General features: G+C 45.5%; 7 protein-coding genes across 7 annotated transcripts; 4 read left to right on the top strand and 3 right to left on the bottom strand.

Annotated features, from left to right (window-relative positions):
* nap1 (histone chaperone NAP1) lies at positions 1-2127 on the top strand. Its single transcript, XM_040780566.1, has 5 exons — positions 1-140; positions 215-294; positions 422-1141; positions 1204-1553; positions 1623-2127. The coding sequence occupies exons 1-5, from the start codon at positions 94-96 to the stop codon at positions 1671-1673; spliced, it is 1248 nt and encodes a 415-aa protein (XP_040643220.1). The 5' UTR covers positions 1-93; the 3' UTR covers positions 1674-2127.
* Positions 2128-3281: 1154 nt separating this feature from the next.
* On the top strand, positions 3282-9163 carry EURHEDRAFT_407501 (type V myosin). Its single transcript, XM_040780565.1, has 7 exons — positions 3282-3892; positions 3989-4121; positions 4188-4377; positions 4435-8299; positions 8359-8432; positions 8495-8709; positions 8764-9163. The coding sequence occupies exons 1-7, from the start codon at positions 3758-3760 to the stop codon at positions 8877-8879; spliced, it is 4728 nt and encodes a 1575-aa protein (XP_040643219.1). The 5' UTR covers positions 3282-3757; the 3' UTR covers positions 8880-9163.
* A 167-nt stretch (positions 9164-9330) lies between these two features.
* On the top strand, positions 9331-10214 carry EURHEDRAFT_511751 (non-canonical purine NTP pyrophosphatase; the record flags this gene model as incomplete). Its single annotated transcript, XM_040785997.1, has 6 exons — positions 9331-9504; positions 9586-9659; positions 9717-9861; positions 9918-9954; positions 10021-10082; positions 10146-10214. 6 exons carry the CDS (start codon positions 9331-9333, stop codon positions 10212-10214), a joined length of 561 nt encoding a protein of 186 aa, XP_040643218.1.
* EURHEDRAFT_19399 (nucleoside triphosphates FAP7) lies at positions 10208-11085 on the bottom strand. The gene is made up of 3 exons (XM_040777917.1): positions 10831-11085; positions 10620-10768; positions 10208-10471 (listed from the first exon to the last, which is right to left on the bottom strand). The coding sequence occupies exons 1-3, from the start codon at positions 11011-11013 to the stop codon at positions 10270-10272; spliced, it is 534 nt and encodes a 177-aa protein (XP_040643217.1). The 5' UTR covers positions 11014-11085; the 3' UTR covers positions 10208-10269.
* A 260-nt stretch (positions 11086-11345) lies between these two features.
* On the bottom strand, positions 11346-13042 carry EURHEDRAFT_398708 (C78 family peptidase; the record flags this gene model as incomplete). The annotated part of the gene is made up of 6 exons (XM_040779865.1): positions 11346-11391; positions 11437-11641; positions 11728-11882; positions 11936-11967; positions 12021-12488; positions 12554-13042. The coding sequence occupies 6 exons, from the start codon at positions 13040-13042 to the stop codon at positions 11346-11348; spliced, it is 1395 nt and encodes a 464-aa protein (XP_040643216.1).
* Positions 13043-14216: 1174 nt separating this feature from the next.
* On the bottom strand, positions 14217-15099 carry EURHEDRAFT_19559 (uncharacterized protein). Its single transcript, XM_040777921.1, has 3 exons — positions 14996-15099; positions 14765-14940; positions 14217-14699 (listed from the first exon to the last, which is right to left on the bottom strand). Exons 2-3 carry the CDS (start codon positions 14813-14815, stop codon positions 14331-14333), a joined length of 420 nt encoding a protein of 139 aa, XP_040643215.1. The 5' UTR covers positions 14816-14940; positions 14996-15099; the 3' UTR covers positions 14217-14330.
* EURHEDRAFT_19354 (aspartate kinase) lies at positions 14946-17383 on the top strand. Its single transcript, XM_040777916.1, has 4 exons — positions 14946-15474; positions 15559-15639; positions 15734-16983; positions 17050-17383. Exons 1-4 carry the CDS (start codon positions 15329-15331, stop codon positions 17145-17147), a joined length of 1575 nt encoding a protein of 524 aa, XP_040643214.1. The 5' UTR covers positions 14946-15328; the 3' UTR covers positions 17148-17383.
* Positions 17384-18912: the final 1529 nt, after the last annotated feature.

The raw sequence follows: 18912 nt of genomic DNA, 5'->3' as shown, positions 1-18912 counted from the left end.
CGTATCAAATTCTTTCTCATCATCTCCTTCTCCTCGCAACAGCCCCTCGACTCCATCCTTTTCTGCTTCTTTTCTGTTGGTCCAACCATCGCTATGTCCGAACCCATCAGAAACAAGAAGGCAGACTTTCCAGTCGCCCCGTAAGTACTGCTATGCGCTTCTCTTCAATTCCCCTCCCCCCGATACTTGACTGACCGTCTTGTCTCATCAACAGTACGCCTCAAAACACACCCGCAAACAACGCCCCTATCTCTTCTCATGCCCAACAGCCTGGAGTCGCCAGCATCAAAGAAGGTATTAAAAAGAATTTTTCTCCCACGCCCCTCCCTTTGAAGTTTTACTCTACGCCCTCTTTCTTCATTCCCGATTTACCCCATCCGCTCCCCGCTTCTTTTTTCTATTCCTGACCAAGTCGCTTTAGAATCCCTTGACCATGCTACGGCTGCTTCTCTCTTCGCAAGAAATCCTGGACTCGTATCCATGATCCAAGGAAAGCTTGGTTCTCTTGTTGGACGTTCGTCTGGCTATATCGAGTCGCTTCCTGTATCTGTCCGTCGACGCGTGGCCGGCCTTAAGGGTGTTCAAAAAGAACACGCGAAGCTAGAGGCTCAGTTCCAGGAGGAGGTCTTGGAACTCGAGAAGAAATACTTCGCCAAATTCACTCCTCTTTATCAGAGACGTGCCACAATAGTCAACGGCGCTGTGGAACCGACTGACGATGAAGTTGATGCAGGAAAAAAGGAAGAAGAGGAAGATGTAGGTGCGAAGGAAGGCGAAGAAGAGCCCAAGAAAGAAGAGGAGAAGGAGCCCGCAATTCCCGGCATTCCCGAATTTTGGCTGTCTGCCATGAAAAATCAGATTTCACTCGCCGAGATGATTACCGAGCGGGATGAGGAAGCCTTGAAACATCTCGTTGATGTCCGCATGGAGTACCTCGACCGCCCAGGGTTCCGTCTCATCTTCGAATTCTCAGAAAACGAATTTTTTACGAACAAAACAATTTCGAAGACCTATTATTACAAGGAGGAGAGTGGTTACGGTGGTGATTTTATCTATGATCATGCCGAGGGATCCAGGATCGACTGGAAGTCCGACAAAGATCTTACGGTTCGTGTGGAAAGCAAAAAGCAGAGGAACAAAAGTAAGTTCAAAGAGAATCAGGGAATAAGAGGGCTTAGGCTAATTTAATTTCCTTACCTCAAGATACGAAGCAAACCCGTGTGGTCAAGGTTACGGTGCCCACAGAATCGTTCTTCAATTTCTTCTCCCCCCCGCAGCCGCCAACGGATGACGATGATACTGTTGCCACTGACATCGAAGAGCGTCTTGAATTGGATTACCAACTTGGAGAGGATATCAAGGAGAAACTAATCCCCCGTGCGATCGACTGGTTCACCGGCGAAGCTCTTCAATTTGAGGAATTGGGTGATGACATGGAGCCTGATGATTTTGACGATGAGGATGAAGACGACGAAGACGAGGATGATGAAGACGACGAAGATGATGATAGGAAGTCTGACCGTGATATCGATGAGGATTCTGACGATGAAGAGGTAAATCATCCCCAAAACCACCACTATGGTCTTCGTTCCTCAATACCAATGATTGCTAACTTGGGTCAGGATGGTGCTTCCAAGCCCAAGAAGGAGGCGGCTGAGTGCAAACAAAGCTGAGCGTGTTGGTAGAAAATTCCTGGTCTAGCTATATGACCCCAACGAAACGCAATTTATGGCCGTACGTTCACAGCTTGTTGGGGTCCAGTCCCTAGTGGGGAGCTTTTCTGTTGCACTTTTTCTTTTCTTTCTGTTCCCCCTCCCCATTTTTCTTCTATTAGGTATTTCTAACTGTCCACGGTTATATTTTCATTTACCGCTGTTTCTCTTAATATTTTTTCTCTATCCATCTATCTGGTTTGGGCCTACTACATGCAGTGCATGCTTCGTTTTCGGGTTGATGGATTTATGATGGAAACTCGGTTATTAGCAGGATGGAGGAAAAACTCAGCATTCTGCGTTTAATTTTTCAGATGATTAGTAGCTCCCATGATGTCAGGTACAAATAGGATCACAACAAGACCAGTAGTATCTTTATGGGTCAGGTTTCCATACGAGTATGTAGTCCCGTACACTAGAATACTCCGCTTCTACATGCGACTGAGGTAGTCGGAGGAAAATCCGCCATAGGCATACTCAAACCCGACTTGCTGCACAGCTATCGGCCGCGCTCTCACTCGGCATGTGATTGAAAACGGCATCTTTGTTTTTGCTGTTGGCATTTAACTTAATTCATCACTGTGCATCCGCGGCTGCACTTTGTCATAGGATATAATGTATACGCGGGCAATTGAGTGCTTGAATTACCCAACTCATCTAGCTTGGCGCCGGGTTATATTAATTGAACAAACGTCTTCATGGCCCTGGGATAGGCTGTGTCCGGGTAGGGGCCGAATCCATGTTGGCCTGTCGGAGAGTTGCTTTGGTGTTTTGACAAGATAGTATACATATGCTGCAATGGTCTTAGTAACAAGATATTGGGTATGTCCAGAATCTGGTTGGTATTAAAGGGGTATTCTGTCCAATTTGCCATCCCATGTCAGAGCTTTCGAGGGCAATTAGGGCTTAGACCCGTTAAAACAAAAAAAAAAAAAGAAAAAGCAAGACAGGATGGAGAGGGGAAGGGCATTATTCCGAAAGTGAATAAACCGACATGGCAACATAGATGCATACTGTACGGAGTAATAACATCATCCAAAATTTTTACTGAACTGAAAGTTATGGATAACCATATATATATATATATATATATAACTAACCCCCAACCCTCATGGTCAACAATAAATGAGACTGGACAGTAACAAACAATAATGAGAATTAAAGACATAGGTTTCAGATCTATAGCAAAATATCAAAGGGAATCAAAGCTTGTTTTCACTTATTATCTAACTAATTTTATTATATTATTAATATCAAACATAAAACATTTTATAATACTAGCAAAGAAGACGTGAAACATCAGAGTACAGAGTAGCCCCTAAGGATGCTCAGGCCCAAGCCAGCTAGTACTTTACAGAGTACGGTGTGCAGGAGGACAACCTGGCTGATTGATGGCGCAATTAAGCTAATAGTACTCTGTACTCTCCCTAATGCAGAAGTATCCAACCATCTCCTACCGCCTCAGGCCAAATCCCTCACCGCTTGTCTTTATGATATGTTTGTTACAACTGTGTACATCTAAACAGCAATAATAATCACTTTATTCTCGCCACAAGTATCATGCCACAGAAATAGTATTGTGATATACATTGATATATTGCCAGATCCAGGAATTTGCAGCGCAACTGTAGCAATAATGATTATAACTGATTAAAGTATTGAGTATTTGATACACTATGCGATTTATTTAGCGCTTGGCAGTATTCTCAACGGTGGGGTTTTGGTTCCGACAAGTGGCGCGGCTCCCCAGCTCTTCAGGGGTTGTGGCTCGCTAGCCAAGTAATACTACTAATGGCCAGATCTTCGCCAGTCCAATATCTCCCGCCCAAGTCTATTCAATATTGAACACATGCTTTTTTTTTTTTTTTTTTTTTTTTTTTTCATTAAAGAGCAAGCGAGCGAATGCAACATACGTGACAAAGCTGCGCCCTGCTACGACATATGAGAAACCGCTGTGTCTCTTAAATGCCGATATCATTATAGGCTCCCCGGTTCGACTTCGTTTGAATTGAGGGTATCAGAGGTGCATATATTCCACGATCTTGATGGCGCACAACTACGAGGTCGGAACAAGGGCCTGGCAGCCCGAGCCGACTGAAGGATGGGTTGCATCCGAAGTCAAGGAGAAGTTGGTTGATGGGGAGAAAGTGCAGCTGGTGTTCGAGTTGGAAAATGGAGAGGTTTGTCTCTCAAACACCATCATTGTCATAATCAATTCCAAAACCACCACCATCGAACGTCGCCTCTCATGAACTGACCATTATCCGTTTGACAAGACAAAAACAATCGAAACAACCCAAGCCGAGCTCCAGGTGGACAATAACCCAAAGTTGCCCCCGCTAATGAATCCTGCGATGCTTGAAGCTAGTGAGGATCTTACAAATTTATCTCACCTGAATGAACCAGCTGGTTTGTATGCCCGGTCCGAATATATTTATATATATATATAAAAGAATAAAACTAATGGTCGTACAGTCCTTCAGGCTATAAAACTCCGCTATGCCCAAAAAGAGATATATACCTACAGTGGGATTGTACTAATCGCAACAAATCCCTTTGCTCGGGTAGACTCGCTCTACGTCCCGCAAATGGTGCAGGTGTACGCGGGGAAGAATCGAGCTTCACAGGCACCGCATCTGTTCGCTATTGCGGAGGAGGCATTTGCGTAAGTACACGCTCACTGCTCTTCAGAGCCACACGGACTAATGTTTCATTTCTCCAGAGATATGCTTCGGGATGGGCAGAATCAGACGATCGTGGTCTCCGGTGAATCAGGTGCCGGCAAGACAGTTAGCGCCAAGTACATTATGCGTTATTTTGCGACTCGCGAGTCCTCAGATCAGCCTGGAAAATACACCACGAGCAGAGCAGATGCGATCAGTGAAACTGAAGAGCAGATATTGGCGACTAATCCAGTGATGGAAGCCTTCGGAAACGCCAAGACAACTCGGAATGACAATTCTTCACGATTCGGCAAATATATTGAAATAATGTTTGACCAGAATACGAACATCATCGGCGCGAAGATTAGAACGTATCTCCTGGAAAGATCGAGATTAGTGTTTCAGCCCCTGAAAGAGCGCAACTACCATATTTTTTACCAGCTCGTGGCTGGTGCATCGGACTCTGAGAAACAAGAACTTGGCCTAATGTCAGTTGAAGATTTCGACTATCTCAACCAAGGTGGTACATCAACAATAGATGGCGTCGACGATAAGGCTGAATTAAACGCAACAAGGAAGTCGTTGTCCACAATTGGTGTACCGGAACAGACACAAGCGGAAATCTTCCGTATCCTTGCAGCTTTGCTGCATCTTGGAAATGTCAAGATTGCAGCTACACGAACCGAGTCCTCCTTGTCCTCAGAGGAACCATCTCTTGTTCGCGCTTGCGAACTGTTTGGGATTGATGCCAATGAATTTGCAAGGTGGATCGTCAAGAAACAGCTTATCACCAGAGGAGAGAAAATCACATCAAACTTGACACAGCAACAAGCCATAGTCGTTCGGGATTCAGTTGCTAAGTTTATTTACTCCAGCCTGTTCGACTGGCTCGTGAATAAAATCAATCATGGCCTAGCAAGAGATGAGGTCCTGGACAGAGTGAAATGCTTCATTGGCGTGCTAGATATCTACGGGTTTGAGCATTTTGCCAAGAATTCTTTTGAGCAATTCTGCATCAATTACGCCAACGAGAAACTACAGCAGGAATTCAACCAGCATGTTTTCAAACTCGAACAAGAAGAATACGTGCGGGAGCAAATCGATTGGACTTTCATTGACTTCTCGGACAATCAACCATGCATCGATCTTATCGAAGCGAAGCTTGGAATTCTATCCCTGCTAGACGAAGAGTCAAGGTTGCCTATGGGTTCTGATGAACAGTTTGTGACGAAGCTTCATCACAATTTCGCCGCCGACAAGCAGAAATTCTACAAGAAACCTCGTTTCGGAAAATCAGCCTTCACTATTTGCCATTATGCTGTTGATGTCACCTACGAGTCTGATGGTTTCATTGAAAAGAACAGGGACACTGTTCCAGATGAGCACATGGAGATTCTACGCAACTCCTCGAATGAGTTTGTGAAGGAGATCTTGGATACGGCCGCTGTTGTTCGCGAAAAAGATTCGGCCTCAATCTCCTCGTCCAAACCAGTTGCAGCCCCAGGGCGCCGGATCGGTGTCGCTGTTAACCGCAAGCCTACGCTGGGTGGGATTTTCAAGTCTTCGTTGATCGAACTCATGAACACAATTAATTCCACCGATGTGCATTATATACGCTGCATTAAACCCAACGAGGCGAAAGAGCCCTGGCAATTCCAAGGACCCATGGTGCTCAGTCAGCTGAGAGCTTGTGGTGTTCTTGAGACAGTTCGGATAAGCACCGCTGGCTATCCAACTCGCTGGACGTATGAAGAATTCGCCATTCGCTACTACATGTTGTGCCACTCCTCTCAATGGACCTCTGAGATCAAGGAGATGTGCCATGCCATTTTGCAGAAGGCTCTAGGGGATGGTACTCAGCAGAAGCAGGATAAGTACCAGCTCGGTTTGACGAAGATATTTTTCAGGGCAGGAATGCTCGCTTTCCTTGAGAATCTTCGTACCTCAAGATTGAATGAGTGTGCAATCATGATTCAAAAGAATTTGCGATGCAAGTATTATCGACGTCGATACCTTCATGCGCGTGATTCCATTCTCACTACGCAGGCTTTGATAAGGGGGTTCTTGGCAAGACAACGCGCGAATGAAGTGCGACAAGACCAGGCCGCAACAACGATTCAAAGAGTGTGGAGGGGTCAGAAGGAGAGAAAGCACTATAACCAGATTCGTGGGGACTTTATACTCTTCCAGTCGGTTGCTAAGGGTTTCCTCCGTCGCCGGAACATAATGAACACGATACTTGGCAATGCGGCGAAGACCATTCAGCGAGCATTCCGATCGTGGTGTCAATTGCGTGACTGGCGACAATATCGTCGAAAAGTTGTGATGGTTCAGAATCTCTGGAGAGGAAAACAAGCTAGAAGCCAGTACAAGAAGCTACGTGAGGATGCAAGAGATTTGAAGCAGATCTCCTACAACTTGGAAAACAAGGTGGTGGAGTTGACTCAGTATCTTGAATCATTGAAACGGGAAAACAAAACATTGAATTCGCAACTAGAAAATTACGACACCCAAGTTAAATCTTGGAGAAGCCGCCATAATGCGTTGGAAGCACGTTCTCGTGAGCTGCAGGCCGAAGCTAATCAAGCCGGTATTGCCACTGCTCGGCTTACTGCGCTTGAGGAGGAGATGAACAAATTGCAACAAAATCACAACGAGGCGCAGGCGAACATCAAACGCCTACAAGAAGAGGAGAAAGCGTCAAGAGAGTCCATCCAGTCCGCTAATCTCGAGTTAGAACGGCTTCAAAAGCTTGACGCGGAGCACGAAAATGACAAAGCTACCCTCCGCCAACAGGTTGCCGACCTCGAAGAGCAGCTGGAGCTTGCGAAGCGGAATGTACCCATGAATGGGGGCAACGCAGACCCACTGAATGGAGGCCCTATTCAGCCGCCTGCCAGCGGCTTAATAAACTTGGTTTCCTCCAAGAAGCCCAAACCCAAGCGGCGCAGTGCTGGTGCGGAAAGAATTGATACTGATCGCTTTAGCGGGGCATATAATCCCCGGCCCGTGTCTATGGCAATCCCAACTTCCTCTGTTGGACGACAAAATCTGGCAGGCTCCTCATTTTCACCAGGCTTGGATACCGTTGAGGTGGAACTCGAAAATCTGTTGTCGGAAGAGGACGAACTCAACGAGGAGGTTACGATGGGCCTGATTCGCAATCTTAAAATTCCGCTGCCCAGCTCTACTCCGCCACCGACTGAGAAAGAGGTCCTCTTCCCCGCTTATCTCATTAATCTTGTCACTTCAGAAATGTGGAATAACGGCTTTGTCAAGGAGTCCGAACGCTTCCTGGCTAATGTCATGCAATCTATTCAGCAAGAGGTCATGCAGCATGATGGTGACGATGCTATCAACCCGGGAGCGTTTTGGCTTTCTAATGTACACGAAATGCTCTCCTTCGTATTCCTTGCTGAAGACTGGTACGAAGCGCAAAAGACGGATAATTACGAATATGATCGCCTTTTGGAAATCGTCAAACACGACTTGGAGAGCTTGGAGTTCAACATTTACCACACATGGATGAAAGTCTTGAAAAAGAAACTTTACAAGATGATAGTCCCTGCCATTATCGAATCGCAGTCTCTTCCTGGATTTGTCACGAGCGAAACGAATCGATTCCTTGGGAAACTTCTTCCTTCTAACAATAACCCGGCTTATAGCATGGACAACCTTCTTAGCCTTCTGAATAACGCTTACAAGGCAATGAGAGCCTTCTATCTGGAGGACTCCATCATCACACAAACAGTTACAGAGCTTCTCCGATTAGTCGGTGTTACGGCTTTCAACGATCTGCTAATGCGACGAAACTTCTTGTCTTGGAAGCGCGGCCTTCAAATCAACTACAACATTACGCGGATTGAAGAATGGTGCAAAAGCCACGACATGCCAGAAGGCACTCTGCAGCTCGAACATCTCATGGTAAAGAAGTCTCCAAGAACATATGCAGCGTATTACAGTCAATGCTGACTCCGGCACAGCAAGCAACCAAGCTCCTTCAGTTGAAGAAGGCGACCCTTAATGACATCGAAATAATTCAAGATATCTGTTGGATGTATGACGCGCCTCGAATAAAGTCAATTCATGATGTTTGACCATGGACTAACGAAAATTCAGGCTCTCTCCGAACCAAATCCAGAAACTGTTGAACCAGTACCTTGTCGCGGATTATGAGCAGCCAATAAACGGCGAGATCATGAAGGCCGTTGCTTCTCGGGTCACAGAAAAGAGCGACGTATTGCTTTTGACACCCGTTGATATGGAAGATAGCGGGCCATACGAAATTGCCGAACCACGTGTTATTACGGCCTTGGAAACCTATACGCCGTCTTGTGAGTGGCATCTGAAGCCGTGGAAACTGCTCTGGTTGCTAACATCTACAAAAGGGCTTCAAACGCCGCGATTGAAGCGTCTTGCTGAAATTGTCTCGGCTCAAGCAATGGCCCAGCAAGAGAAGCTCGAGATGGCAGAGAATGGCGCCGCTACGCCGATTGATGGATAGTGTATAGTAGGAGAGTGTTTTGCTATTTTGTCTCAAACGTGGATGGACCATGATACGAGTTTTGCATCTGTGGAATGTGGAATTGGATACTATCATCCTTCTTTCCATTTTTTGAAATGTGACATGATATATGGTTGCAATCTACAATATATAGTGAAGAATATCTTAGCATCTACGAAAGAGGATCTTAGAGCCATTCAAGAAACGATCACCTGGACCGTAATTAGTTATAGTATGACACTCGGGCTTACTATCATGTCGATGATTTTTAACACTACAGCAAAGAATGTTCCGTACTAAAATCTCCAGGCGGCGGCGTCTTAGTGGAGAAGAAGGCAAAAACAACAACCTGCCATTCCTTGCCGGCTCGCTCTACCCTTGCACAACCGCATTTCGTTTTTACTCTCACCGCACTGGTTTTTCTACCTGGCAATCCATTGTGAGTGGCATCATGGCCTCTTTGAATAAGTTGAATTTTATCACCGGAAATAAAAACAAACTGGCAGAGGTGAGGGCGATACTTGGAAGCGTCATCAATGTTGAAAACCAATCTGTCGATGTGCCCGAGATCCAAGGAACAATCGAGGAGATAGCCAAGGAAAAGTGCAGACGTGCAGCAGAAGTGGTAAGCAGCAGACTTATTGAAATCTATGGCTCTGTTTTCTGCATATCATGTGTCAATACCACTGGCTTATGATCGGAGCAGGTCGGAGGTCCTGTCTTGACGGAGGATACGGCTCTTGAATTTCATGCATTGAAAGGCCTTCCTGGTCCATACATGTAGGTCGTTTGTTCTTACCCTCAAATACCAGTATATGTAATTAATTATGTTCAAAGCAAATCGTTCCTTGATGCCTTGGGCCATGAAGGGTTGAACAGGATAATTGATTCCTTCGAGGATAAAACGGCCGAAGCCGTGTGTACATTTGCCTTCTGCCGTGGTCCTGGAGCCGAACCCATTTTATTCCAGGGAAGAACCGAGGTAAGGGGTATAACGAGTCGAGATATATTACTCAAGATCTAACATCAAATCCCAAGGGTGCCATTGTGAGACCAAGAGGTCCAACGAATTTTGGTACGTGAGGCATATCTATATCTACTATGGGACCAGTCCAAATGCTTACCCATGTACGATCCGCAGGATGGGATCCAATCTTTGAGTACCAAGGGGCCACGTACGCCGAAATGGACAAGGAAGCAAAGGTAAGACATGGAGAGCTTCTTATCCTCGTCCCTCCGCTGTCGTTTGTTAACAATCTGGAATAGAACCAAGTTTCCCACCGGTACAAGGCCCTGGTGAAGCTGCAGCATTGGCTAGCTGAGGAACAACCCTAAGATTTTGATCCTGAGACGGGGACGTAATATATAGGTATCACATATCCACATTTGCTCAGTCCTGATTCTCGGCCTGTGTGCGTTTCCACGACTCCATCCAAGTTGAGATTCTGGCGCAATTGTTTTCTACATCGCCATCCTTTTCGCTGTTCAGTTCAACCACTATTTCTTCATCGAAAGATTCATGGGCTTCTTCCAGTAGCACGCCGAAAATTTCAGAGTCTAGGTTTTCTTGTAACTTCGACTCAGGATAACCCCTGTGATGACGCTTATCTTAGCCAACTAGCTCGTAAATAATTCAAGTAGGGAAAGAGTGCCGGAGAAGAAAGGGAAAGGGTGAGACACTGAAGATCGAAGGCAGAAGGAGATAACGAAATGACTGCCTATATAGTTTATATAAATTACCTTGTTGAAAGACGATCGTAATGTGTTGATGTAGACGGGCATCTCAAGACAACGACTAGGTCTATCCAGGATCTGGGAAATAAATCGCATGCGTGCCAATCAATCAAGTAACCACCCTGAAGCACTTCATCTTCAATTGCATCTAGGAGCTGCAAGAAAAGGGATAGGGGTTAGTTGAAAAACAATGACATCTTTAAGAGGAAAATCATACTTTATCCTCATCCACAACCCATGTTTCCAATTCTTGATCGTAATTCTCAAAACAATTCCGCTCCTTTGCGATCTTGTTAACGGATAGGTGCCGTAACCCGGTATCTTGTGCCAGTTGTTCGCAGTGTACAGTTTTCCCCACTCCAGGAGTGCCAGTTATAATAACATTCGGCGACTCCCGCATTATGTCCCCAGCAGCAAGGACACCGATTCGGGCGGATTCTCAATTGAATATTGTTTTGCGACGCTCCGGAGATAACGAGGGAAAATTTCCGCGGGGCAGATTCCTGGATAAATTCGGACCGCTTATCGCTTATCACTTTTTTTTGCCTTAGAGCTCAACCCAATGTATTTGAGATCTACATTTGGGTATCTTTCTTGTGATTTTGAAAGACATGGGACAGGGACATGTAATTTTTGTTTGTGAACAGACTGGCGTAACATAAAAGAAAAAGTAAGAAAAAAGGAAAGGAAGAAGAAACAACCTTCTAACTTATGCAATGTGTAGTCTATGTACTAATTATCGTTCGCAGAGTTAACGCAAAATGCAAGCACAGGCAGCCTGGATGGGTTAGTAAAGCCCTTATACCAAAGTAGAAGAACTTACTTCAATATCTCAAAGAGTTTATACTTTTGCAAGTAAGCTGAACCACGTCGGTATGCCTTTAGAAGTCGCGCAGGGTCAGGAACTTTTGCACTCGTTCCTATGAGGCGTTTGACCGCTTGAGAAGTCTTGAACATGGGGTCAAAAACCAATAAGTTTGCGCTTCCGTTATCTCGAATTTCGAACCCAATAATGGTTAGCGAGTGCCCTAGTTATCCCAGCATTAGATCACGCCATCCGACTAAGTTTGTACAATCGTACAGGGCCAGAGTAAAGAGAAAACAGAAGCTTTACCTTGATGTTGGAAGTAGATAGGGGCCAGTTCTGTGACTATAACTTTATCATTCCCGTCTAACGAACATGCCTGTCGAAAATACGCAGCAACGTCCATGTACAGAGCATCGTGAGCACGCATTTCTTTCTTCTCTGCGAGACTATTGGCTTCACACCTGCTTTTCGTTAGGCCCGTATACCATGTATGGTTCGTAGAAGGAGCACTCACTGTATCCCAAGGCTTGAAAAGAGGGCTTGAGCCTACAAACGATTAGAAAAGCATGCCAATGGTCATTGAGAATGACGGGTCTCACCTCAGGAGTCCCTATATATTTCCTAGTTCCACGGATGCCGCCGGTCTCAATCCTCCCGATGCTGTTGAACCCCATGTCCCATGCATTTTCGATCATGCCTTGTAACTCCAGGATTGTCGGCAACCCTCTTTGAAAATGCTCATGCCCTGGGGTCTTAGTTTCTTGAATATAAGAGATGAGCATTTGTATGTTCCTGTAGCCGCAGAATCCGCCCTCCCGTGGCATCTTGAAAATATGACGGACTTCAGGGCTACAGAGAAAAGCACGCTGAACAGACGTGTCTTGCTCGCATAGCTTGGATAGCACTGGAATGACATGGCTGGCCTCGTTCTCGACTGTCACATGTTTTAAAAGTGTGCCATCGGAAGATATCTTGTTTGACTGCGTCATGTTTGGGCTTTTTTCCAGTATTTTCAACAACCAAGATGGCATGCGCTTTTCGTTGGCATGAGGCCCTAATTCTGTCCGCTATTTTATGGTAAGCAAAATATGGTTTCTGAATAAATGTAAAAGCATATAAAATAGAATCTCACCCCAAGCTTTTTCACGCCTTCGGCCGATGTGGTCTCATGGTATGCAGTTTTCGAACGAGAATTATGCGCTTTGCCTGCTTCCGTCCGCAATACATACTTGTCTTGGACATCGTGATCATCATCGAATCTATCAAACCGGTGGCCATTCGATTCTTCCGCGAATGCCCCTAATTGCGACGATGTTGGATCTTCATGGGCGACTTCTTCTGCAAAATGCAGGTCCAAGTGAGTGGATAGTTCAGTATTCGCAACTACTTCCCCACAGCTATTCGGGCAGTCGACATATTTATCCGCTTGATATTCCGTTCCATCCCAGACTGAAGGTCGCTGGTATTCGGACGTTGCTTCTTGTGGTTGCATGGTGAATTGACCATGCTCAGTGCCATTTTCAGGGTGACAAAATTCAATATGCTCCATAACAAACCGGGCGTCCGTATCAGAAAAGGGACAGAATGGACAAGATGGAGTATCCACATTTTGATGGTCCATGAGCGTATGTACAATGCGTTTTTCTAACGAATGCCCGGTATATCGCGGGGGTTTGCAGCAGTATTTTATTATCTTTATTCGGCTTTGAGTAAGCAGATATCCTTCAAGAAAAAGGCGCCTATCAAAGCAAAACTGCTGTATGGAATATGTCGGAATGTATTTAATCCAGTGACCCAGGATTTTTGGGGGAGAGATGTACGGGCGACACTGGATTACTGGATATGGTACAGTGGTTTTTACTACTATTGTCGCTTTACGTGTGTGCTTTTCAAACATGACATCCCCAATTCCTCCAATATCTAGTATGCTTTCCATTTGATGGCAGAGGGACTGTCCCTCACTTTACTCCTAGTCGATTCGGTCTGTACGGAGTATTTGCCCCGCTCAATGATTCCCGGCCATTCATTACAAATACAGTCAAAAACTTCAACACCAAATTCTTGTTCGTTTGAAGAAGTCGATGCACTCATCTACGACAATTCTGGCAGCCAGAAAAGAAGCTATATTAAGGCACTTGGACATCACAGAGTCAAATCCGACGAGCCCGGAATGAAACTTTTGATATTAAGTTCACCAAAAATATCAAAGACCATGATACGGAAATGAGACAGCAGATTACTATGTATATTAATATTTGTCAATGTAAGCAACGGTACCAAGAATCTACTGCATCGAAATTGTCGCCGAGTGTCGCTAAGCGTAAGTAGTGAAGCTTCTCGACCGACAAAAACCGATGAGTTTCCCCTACAGCCACAAGTTTACCTTATGCTTGATGGAATTTATGACGAGCCTTGACCCTTTCTTATATGACCATAAGCCTTGCATGGGAATCACAATGAGCTCGCTCAGTGCAAGGTCTCAGGATACCATGAATCAACAAAAAGAAATGCTGTCCCTCGTTATTCGTCCTCATATAAAGCGGGACCTGATGCGCAGGTTTGTTGTCAGTCAAGAGGTATCTGCATGTCCAAAGATACCTCCACTACCCTGCTGTATATGCGTGCGTGGAAGACCCAGACTCCTTCAACACTTGCCTCCATGTTGTAACGTCCCCTTATAACGTAAAAGTCTCTCCTTGGCTTCCTTGTTATCCTTTTCCAAAGAATCAATGGAGTGGTTCTCGTCCTCTTCGCCGTTATAAAGAGGTTAATGTTTTCCTTGTTGCTCAATGACGCCATTGCGTCTTTCCAAACCGTCACATCGCGTCCCTGCTGTGATTCCTTGGTAAGAGCGATACGGCTGTGGGGTTAACAACTAGCGTTTTGCGTAGGTCGTGTTATACGTGGTCTTAGGTGCGCCATAACATACCTTCTGCTGTTAATCGGACCATTTCCTCAGCCGTATACAAAAGCAAAAATGCCATGGCGAAAAGGTCTGTGAACGCGATGCAACGCAGTCTGATCGCTGCAAACAAGTACGTTGAAAACAGCATTTCCTGGACAGACATCGCCTTGTCCCGTTGTGAGACGCGTAGGGTGTTCATAGATGGGGCACAGCAACTACACCGTATCAAAAAGCGAAAGTGGGTTCCCAAATGGTGCAAATGGTGCATGCTGCAGCAGCAGGAGGGAATCTTGAATTGAGAGAAAAAGTTCACCGAAAGTAATAGGCGCCTGGGGACTCCCTGTATGATTCTTCGCAAACGACGGATAATCTCCTGTTTGTTGGGTTTCGTTTTTATTTTCAGGCTGAAATTGATGGTTTTGAGAGCATAGCACGCACATGCGATTTCATTGTAGCAATATAGACACCCGAGCCCTTCTTTACTCGCATGTGGCTGGAGCTGGGGTTTGCATCTTGTTCGAAAGCATTAGCAAAATCCAGAAGTTACTCACTCAACGCTCGACGCGAGGGTTTTCTTGGCTTTCAAAAGATCTGAACAGCTGATGAATTCCATGCTACTTGCAGCCTTGTTAACAAAGAAGTTCAGCTTAAGATAGCAACATGACTCACCCCGTTAAGCATTCCACATGTTTAGAGATAAAAAGACCACTGTGGCTCTTTTGCAGTCGATATAAAAGGACGTGTTTGTAGCAATATTCATCCGCGAATTGATTACTTTCTACATTACTTTTTTTTTTTTAAAAAAATAGCCATGTCTATTTGATTAGACGATCCGTTCTGGCAACCGGGATTGAGTGACCTCCGATGTTATCGCCGGGTATTCTCCGTTTTCGCAATCCCGCCGAGACATAAAAAAAAGATTGCCCCGCTGGTCCATGCTCTCCAAGGCTTTATACTACTTGATTACATGCTTCTCAACCTTCCATTTCAGAATTGACCAGCATGGAAAACCAACTCCTGTCCAACTCGGACCCCCTGTCCATGGCCAATGGTAGCCCAGTGAGGGCCAGGAGCAACTGGGTGGTGCAGAAATTCGGAGGCACGAGTGTCGGAAAATTCGCGCTCAACATTATTGATCAAGTTGTATTGTATGCTTACAACCCTTTCCTTTTGTCCTCCTTTCTTTCTGAACTACCATGGCCAATCTGCTAACAGAATGCTCTCCAATCTAGACCAAGCCTTTCAGAACACAACGTGGCCGTGGTCTGCTCTGCAAGAAGCAGTTCTACTAAAGCCGAGGGCACTACTAACCGGTGAGTCATATCCATACATGTCGGCTCAATGCACTATTACAATTGTTAGAAAAAAAAAAAAAACTCTGTACTGATATGCGATACTGTTTGGCAGTTTGCTACGGGCCGCGCGGGACGCAGAAAATGCTCAATCGCAAAATTATATCTCTTTCGTCGACGCTGTTCGACTGGAACATGTCCAGGTGGCTGAAGAGCAACTGAAGGACCCCGAAATTAAATCGAAAGTGATCGGAGATATAAACGGCGAATGCGAACGGGATCTCAAGTTTCTAGAGGCTGCCCAGACTCTGGGGGAAATCAGTCCTCGCTGTGTGGACAAGGTGATCAGCACGGGAGAGAAACTGAGTTGCCGACTTATGGCAGCTTTTCTTCAAGATCGTGGGGTCGACTCACAATATGTAGACCTTGCTGACGTTATTGATTTTCCTATCGGAAGCCAGGGGCTCGATCAACAGTTTTACAACAAGCTCGCTACTATATTCGGACAGAAGATCAGGGATTGCGAAGGAAAAGTACCGGTGATCACAGGGTTCTTTGGAACCGTTCCCGGAGGTCTCCTTGACCAGATTGGTCGTGGTTATACGGATCTTTGTGCTGCTTTGGTTGCTGTTGGAACCCAGGCGAAAGAGTTGCAGGTATGGAAGGAGGTCGATGGCATCTTCACCGCAGACCCTCGAAAAGTGCCTACTGCTCGCCTTCTGTCGGCGATCACGCCTGCCGAAGCAGCTGAACTGACATTTTACGGCTCGGAAGTGATCCACCCTTTCACCATGGAGCAGGTTATTCGTGCGAAGATCCCCATTCGCATCAAGAACGTCATGAATCCGAAAGGCAATGGCACCGTTATCTTCCCCGATTCGCCCGCCGAACTCGAACGGACGACTCCTGGACATGACCCGCGACTGTTCCGTACACGAAGCCCTACTTTGATGCAGCGCCCGAAGCGGCCAACTGCCGTGACCATTAAGCATAAGATCCTTGTGATTAACGTACATTCGAACAAGCGGTCATTGTCGCATGGGTTTTTCGCTGGTATCTTCTCTGTGCTTGACCGCTGGCGGCTCTCCATCGACTTGATTTCGACTAGCGAGGTCCACGTGTCGATGGCTCTCCATTCCGAGATGCCGCTTTTAAATGGGGTGGGTAGAGATGAGTTTCAAATCATTGATGAAGATCTGAAAGGGGCGCTGGGTGACTTGCAGAAATATGGAACGGTCGATATTATCCCGGAAATGGCAATCCTCAGCCTTGTCGGGAAACAAATGAAGAATATGATCGGGGTTGCCGGACGTATGTTTACGACTCTTGGGGATAATAATGTTAATATAGAGATGATCTCACAAGGTAACTCAATCCTTTCATCCACCTCTCAACACTTAAGAGTCAAGAGCTAATTGATCTTTCTTTCAGGTGCAAGCGAGATCAACATCTCGTGTGTTATTGAAGAGAGAGATGCTGACCGTGCTCTGAACATTATCCACACATCCATGTTCACATTCTTGGATTAAAATTAACTCGCTTCTTCCTTTTCTTTCTTATTACCATCTTGTTTGTTGCATTCGATACATATGCTGGGATATCTATCAGCCTTTGCTTCGTCAGGGAAGGAGAAACAAAAAGGAAAGAGGGAGGAAAGTATCACTCGTCTTTGTGAAAGGGTGACGATCTAATAGATTCAATGCCCTCTCTCTGAGTGTTGGCCTTTTTTCGTCCGTCTATTTTGGTGTCCTTTCATGCCATTCCTGATCCCCCATTCGGTTTCCTATTTCTTTTTCCTGGATATCCCGGATGGGATTTTTCTTTATTGACATCCCCTTTCCTCGTTTCTCCTTTTCTTGGGTGGTGTTTTGGTGTACACTCTTCTGAATCATCTTCTGTTAATTATATTTGTTTTTGGCACGCAAGGTTATGTTGGCGAGAATTATAGAAGATGCCCGGCGATCAACGCTCTTGACTGGCAGACGTTAAGACGGAACTACGTTATAAAGATTCAAGGAGAGAGAGAGAGAGAAAAGAGAGATATATAGAGCATATACGGCGCACATAGACAAAGAGAGAATTGAGGTCCATTGGTGATACATATACTAGTTACTCCCTTTCTTGGTACAAAGTACCGAATAGACTTGAACACTGAAACAAACCACCCTTCTCATTCCCTAGAAGATCCTTCCATATGGAGCCATTCCAGGGCATACGTGAAATTGCCACTGCATAACTCACAGCATTACTCATGATGTACTCCGTAGCGGGCATGGGGCGAGAGGTGCAGACCACATTCTTTGTCATTGCTTGTGGCTGGATCGACCCGAGTCTGACTGTTTCAACCAACCCTTTGTTTGAGTTGATACTAGAGTACTACTAGCACGGGAGTATTTTGTGTACTAATCCACAGGCTACTTACTGTACGGAGTAAGGTTGAATTGGTTCCCGGGATATGCAGGTACAGTCCTACATACAGATACCCACACTCTCTACTCTGTACTGTACTCCCTGTACTATAGTACAGTACACAGTAGAGGACGTTCCTTTTAACATAACTAAAGACAATAAAGTATGCCTACCTCATCCATGGATCAGAAGTGGATCTCAGCCATCGAACCCATCAAAGATTAATACATTGATATTTTATTTATTGGTTCACAGTAAAACAGTTTGAGCAAGGGAGAGAAGTGCATACTGTATTATCCCGTAGTCCGTACTCCGTACATACAGGCCACAGACTACTAGTGCCTGAAGAATACTAACCTAAGCCTATTAAATTAAAAAAAAGAAAAAGTATATCCGGAAAGACCGGGGCGGCTGAGACAAACCGTGATTGTCCTGTATGGTATTGTCACAGGCGGCTATTCCAGCGGCTCCCTTAGTCAATAATAACATGATACCGACGCGTTGACGGACATTTACCCCTCCAGAGTGACGCGTGACGTGGACGCGTCGTGACCATACCATACATACCAAGTCGCGACATCCACCTCCATTATCGTATCCTTCCATTTCCTTTTTCCTTCTAATAACGTCGACGACGACGACGAGGAGACCATTTTTTATTATTATTACTACTCCGTACTCCGTACTCCATACTAGCCCACTATCCTGCCTCTTCATTTGTGCCCCTCTCTCTCTCCCCACCCTATACTGGAGCCGGCTTGGTGCGATCTGAGCGAAAGCAACCTGAGTGGGAAAAGAAGATTGGATCCGGCAGACGAAAATCGATTTAGCATCAAGCCGTCTTGACGCCTATCCTCTTTCTTTCTCTTTCTCTTTCTCTTTTTT

The sequence above is a fragment of the Aspergillus ruber genome (genome assembly GCF_000600275.1).
Source record: "Aspergillus ruber CBS 135680 unplaced genomic scaffold scaffold00001, whole genome shotgun sequence".
Taxonomy (NCBI): domain Eukaryota; kingdom Fungi; phylum Ascomycota; class Eurotiomycetes; order Eurotiales; family Aspergillaceae; genus Aspergillus; species Aspergillus ruber.
The sequence above is the reverse complement of the archived record's forward strand: the minus strand, read 5'-3'. Positions and strand labels throughout refer to the sequence as shown.

Bases quoted from the DNA above. Each gene is read 5' to 3' on its own strand.
- nap1 (XM_040780566.1), top strand. From the start codon at position 94: ATGTCCGAACCCATCAGAAACAAGAAGGCAGACTTTCCAGTCGCCCC. The intron at 141-214 runs GTAAGTACTGCT...TCTCATCAACAG, and splicing joins GCAGACTTTCCAGTCGCCCC to TACGCCTCAAAACACACCCG. The intron at 1,554-1,622 runs GTAAATCATCCC...AACTTGGGTCAG, and splicing joins AGGATTCTGACGATGAAGAG to GATGGTGCTTCCAAGCCCAA.
- EURHEDRAFT_407501 (XM_040780565.1), top strand. From the start codon at position 3,758: ATGGCGCACAACTACGAGGTCGGAACAAGGGCCTGGCAGCCCGAGCCG. The intron at 4,122-4,187 runs GTTTGTATGCCC...ATGGTCGTACAG, and splicing joins TCACCTGAATGAACCAGCTG to TCCTTCAGGCTATAAAACTC. The intron at 4,378-4,434 runs GTAAGTACACGC...TCATTTCTCCAG, and splicing joins ATTGCGGAGGAGGCATTTGC to AGATATGCTTCGGGATGGGC.
- EURHEDRAFT_19399 (XM_040777917.1), bottom strand. From the start codon at position 11,013: ATGCGGGAGTCGCCGAATGTTATTATAACTGGCACTCCTGGAGTGGGG. The intron at 10,769-10,830 runs GTATGATTTTCC...CTTTTCTTGCAG, and splicing joins GGGTTGTGGATGAGGATAAA to CTCCTAGATGCAATTGAAGA. The intron at 10,472-10,619 runs GTAATTTATATA...GCGTCATCACAG, and splicing joins TACGATCGTCTTTCAACAAG to GGGTTATCCTGAGTCGAAGT.
- EURHEDRAFT_19559 (XM_040777921.1), bottom strand. From the start codon at position 14,815: ATGCGAGTAAAGAAGGGCTCGGGTGTCTATATTGCTACAATGAAATCG. The intron at 14,700-14,764 runs GTGCGTGCTATG...CCCAACAAACAG, and splicing joins TTGCTACAATGAAATCGCAT to GAGATTATCCGTCGTTTGCG.
- EURHEDRAFT_19354 (XM_040777916.1), top strand. From the start codon at position 15,329: ATGGAAAACCAACTCCTGTCCAACTCGGACCCCCTGTCCATGGCCAAT. The intron at 15,640-15,733 runs GTGAGTCATATC...ACTGTTTGGCAG, and splicing joins GCCGAGGGCACTACTAACCG to TTTGCTACGGGCCGCGCGGG. The intron at 16,984-17,049 runs GTAACTCAATCC...TCTTTCTTTCAG, and splicing joins TATAGAGATGATCTCACAAG to GTGCAAGCGAGATCAACATC.